The sequence below is a fragment of the Cheilinus undulatus genome, linkage group 12, assembly GCF_018320785.1.
Source record: "Cheilinus undulatus linkage group 12, ASM1832078v1, whole genome shotgun sequence".
NCBI lineage: Eukaryota > Metazoa > Chordata > Actinopteri > Labriformes > Labridae > Cheilinus > Cheilinus undulatus.
The window spans coordinates 1,543,997-1,547,993 of NC_054876.1; the positions used below are offsets into that span (position 1 = coordinate 1,543,997).

General features: G+C 41.7%; 1 protein-coding gene across 1 annotated transcript; it reads right to left on the bottom strand.

The window, feature by feature from the left end:
- Nucleotides 1–1,532: 1,532 nt before the first annotated feature.
- LOC121518366 (histone H2B 5) lies at nucleotides 1,533–2,303 on the bottom strand. Its single transcript, XM_041800623.1, has one exon. It carries the CDS (start codon nucleotides 2,249–2,251, stop codon nucleotides 1,871–1,873), a length of 381 nt encoding a protein of 126 aa, XP_041656557.1. The 5' UTR covers nucleotides 2,252–2,303; the 3' UTR covers nucleotides 1,533–1,870.
- Nucleotides 2,304–3,997: the final 1,694 nt, after the last annotated feature.

A 3,997-nucleotide genomic window follows, 5' to 3' on the forward strand; every position in this document is an offset into this window, starting at 1 on the left:
CTGAGACTTACTGAGCTTACAGTGTGATGCACTGTACTGCAGTAGCATGAACATGGGGCATGTGTTGCTGTGATTCTCCATGCTGACATGTTGACTGATTATATGGAGAGAAATAAATGATATTTTCATCAGTCTGTGTGGTGTTTATTGTTCATGTGCTCTCTCTCTGTGTGCTTCACTTACAGCACTCTGATCACTGAGAAGTAGAACGGCTGAAAGTGTTTTATGTCAGCAACAGCAGTGTGTAACTGCTTCAGACAGAATGAAGTCATAAACGTGTGTGTTACATATGCTAACAAAACATGGTTTTTGTAAATCAGTGTATAGTTTTTACAAAAGTGTTTCATTCTGAAAAAGGACCTGAGGTGTTCTGCTATGTGTGTGTGTGGTTGTGTGAATTGTGTGTAGTGTTTTGACAAAATGAGCCCTGTTTTCAAAATCGTGTTTAAGCAATCAGAAAAACTTTAATGGTCTTGTGGGCCGGGTGTAGCTGTACCAGGGGCCGGATTTGGACCCCAGGCCTCGAGTTTGACACCTGTGGTCTAAATTATTTAATCATGCAGTACTGGGTGTCTGGAGTTTTTGTTGCCATGGTTTCAAACAGGTTTCCTTTCATTCTTATTCAGATAAATGATCCTTGAATAAAAAGGAACTTTTTAATGTTTTTAATAAATGATCACTTTGAACGTTTGATTACAATTAAATTAAAGGATAATTCCCTGTTTTACTGAGGCCACTGCTGCCGGGTTATAAATGATGTTTGAACCCAGTATCTCATTTCAAAATAAAAACGGGACATGTTATCCAGCCTGCAGCATCCCCTCTCAAACAAGGACCGGTCTGGCCCCTCTCAAACACAGGACCGGTCTGGCCCCTCTCAAACACAGGACCGGTCTGGCCCCTCTCAAACAAGGACCGGTCTGGCCCCTCTCAAACACAGGACCGGTCTGGCCCCTCTCAAACAAGGACCGGTCTGGCCCCTCTCAAACAAGGACCGGTCTGGCCCCTCTCAAACAAGGACCGGTCTGGCCCCTCTCATACACAGGACCGGTCTGGACCCTCTCAAACACAGGACCGGTCTGGCCCCTCTCAAACACAGGACCGGTCTGGCCCCTCTCAAACAAGGACCGGTCTGGCCCCTCTCAAACACAGGACCGGTCTGGCCCCTCTCAAACACAGGACCGGTCTGGCCCCTCTCAAACAAGGACCGGTCTGGCCCCTCTCAAACAAGGACCGGTCTGGCCCCTCTCAAACAAGGACTGGTCTGGCCCCTCAAACAAGGACCGGTCTGGCCCCTCTCAAACTGAGAACCGGTCTGGCCCCTCTCAAACACAGGACCGGTCTGGCCCCTCTCAAACAAGGACCGGTCTGGCCCCTCTCAAACACAGGACCGGTCTGGCCCCTCTCAAACACAGGACCGGTCTGGCCCCTCTCAAACTGAGAACCGGTCTGGCCCCTCTCATACACAGGACCGGTCTGGCCCCTCTCAAACAAGGACCGGTCTGGCTCCAGAGAAGAATCGGACACATGGATTGAATCACAGCTTTAATTTCTCTGTGGTTACATTGAATTCAATCTGTTGGTCGTTGTCGAAGGTGCATACAAATCATGAGGACGATGGTGCAAAGCAAAGAGGCGTCCTCGGTCCACAGCAGGACCCACATCCATTCAGTTCATGTTTTCAAAACGTTACAGAGCAAAACGACGAGGTAAAACAAGATGGCAGGGCACAGTCCTGGTGGCAGTCCGCACACTGAACACAAGGCCTGATTGGATCATTCTCTCTGACAGGAAGCAGCGGTGGTGCAACAATCACAGACGCGGTTTTTCCTCCGGTGATTCGGTCACGGATCCTCCGGGTCCAGCCTCTCTACTTGGAGCTGGTGTACTTGGTGACGGCCTTGGTGCCCTCGGACACGGCGTGCTTGGCCAGCTCCCCGGGCAGCAGCAGGCGCACGGCGGTCTGGATCTCCCTGGAGGTGATGGTGGAGCGCTTGTTGTAGTGAGCCAGGCGGGACGCTTCCCCGGCGATGCGCTCGAAGATGTCGTTAACGAAGGAATTCATGATGCCCATGGCCTTGGAGGAGATGCCGGTGTCCGGGTGAACCTGCTTCAGGACTTTGTACACGTAGATGGCGTAGCTCTCCTTCCTGCTCTTGCGCCTCTTCTTGTCCCCCTTCTTCTGGGTCTTGGTCACGGCCTTTTTGGAGCCCTTCTTGGGCGCAGGAGCGGATTTTGCAGGATCAGGCATTTTGTCTTTCTCTATGGATTCAGTGTTTAACAGGAAGAGACAGAGCTGAGGATACCGCCCCCCTCACTGCCCTGTATTTATAACATCGCTGTGTAAATAGGGATGTGCTGTCCGCGGACGAACCGGCTCAAAGAATCGACTCTTTGATTGAAAGGACAGGATCCGGATCTTGAAACTGAGCCAGTTTCCCTCCTGGTCCGTTTTGATTTCACATGTTTATCCTGCTCCCCCATCAGTACACCACAGACCCAGGACTCACTCTAGACCAGGGGCCTCAAACTCAGTCACAGCAGGGGCCAAAACCTGGATTCAGGTCTAACCTGAGGGCCCAACAGGGTCAACATTTAACCACAAACTGTCGACCTAATTTTCACAGGTAATAGATTAAGGGGGAGAAAAACTGATGAAATGATTTTGAGATAATAAAAAAATTAAAAAATAAGTTTAAAGGCTCAAATCTGCAATAAAAAGTCAAAATAGTAGATTAAAAGGTCAAAACACAAAATCAGAAGTCAAAATAATGTTTTCAAAAGGCAAATATATGAGATATAAAATAAAAACCATGAGTTTAAAGGTCAAAGTATGAGATAAAAAATATAGATCATGAGTTTAAAGGTCAAAGTATGAGATAAAATGCAAAATCATGAGATAAAGTATAAAACCATGAGATAAAATACAAAATCATGAGTTTAAAGGTCAAAGTATGAGATAAAATACAAAATCATGAGTTTAAAGGTCAAAGTATGAGATAAAAAATAAAAATCATGAGTTTAAAATGGTCAAAGTATAAGATAAAATACAAAATCATGAGTTTAAAGGTCAAAGCATGAGATAAAATACAAAATCATGAGTTTAAAGGTCAAAGCATGAGATAAAATACAAAATCATGAGTTTAAAGGTCAAAATATGAGATAAAAAATACAAAATCATTAGTTTAAAGGTCAAAGCATGAGATAAAAAATGCAAAATCATGAGTTTAAAGGTCAAAGCATGAGATAAAAAATACAAAATCATGAGTTTAAAAGGTCAAAGTATGAGATAAAAAATACAAAATCATGAGTTTAAAAAGGTCAAAGTATGAGATAAATACCAAATCATGAATTTAAAAGGTCAAAGTATGAGATAAAAAATACCAAATCATGAGTTTAAAAGGTCAAAGTATGAGATAAAAAATACAAAATCATTAGTTTAAAAGGTCAAAGTATGAGATAAAATACCAAATCATGAGTTTAAAAGGTCAAAGTATGAGATAAAATACAAAATCATGAGTTTAAAAGGTCAAAGTATGAGATAAAATACAAAATCATGAGTTTAAAGGTCAAAATATGAGATAAAATACAAAATCATGAATTTAAAGGTCAAAGTATGAGATAAATTACAAAATCATGAGTTTAAAAGGTCAAAGTATGAGAAAAAAAATAAAAATCATGAGTTTAAAATGGTCAAAGTATGAGATAAATTACAAAATCATGAGTTTAAAAGGTCAAAGTATGAGAAAAAAATAAAAATCATGAGTTTAAAATGGTCAAAGTATGAGATTAAATACAAAATCATGAGTTTAAAGGTCAAAGCATTAGATAAAATACAAAATCATGAGTTTAAAAGGTCAAAGTATGAGAAAAAAAATAAAAATCATGAGTTTAAAATGGTCAAAGTATGAGATTAAATACAAAATCATGAGTTTAAAAGGTCAAAGTATGACATAAAATACAAAATCATGAGTTTAAAGGTCAAAATATGAGATAA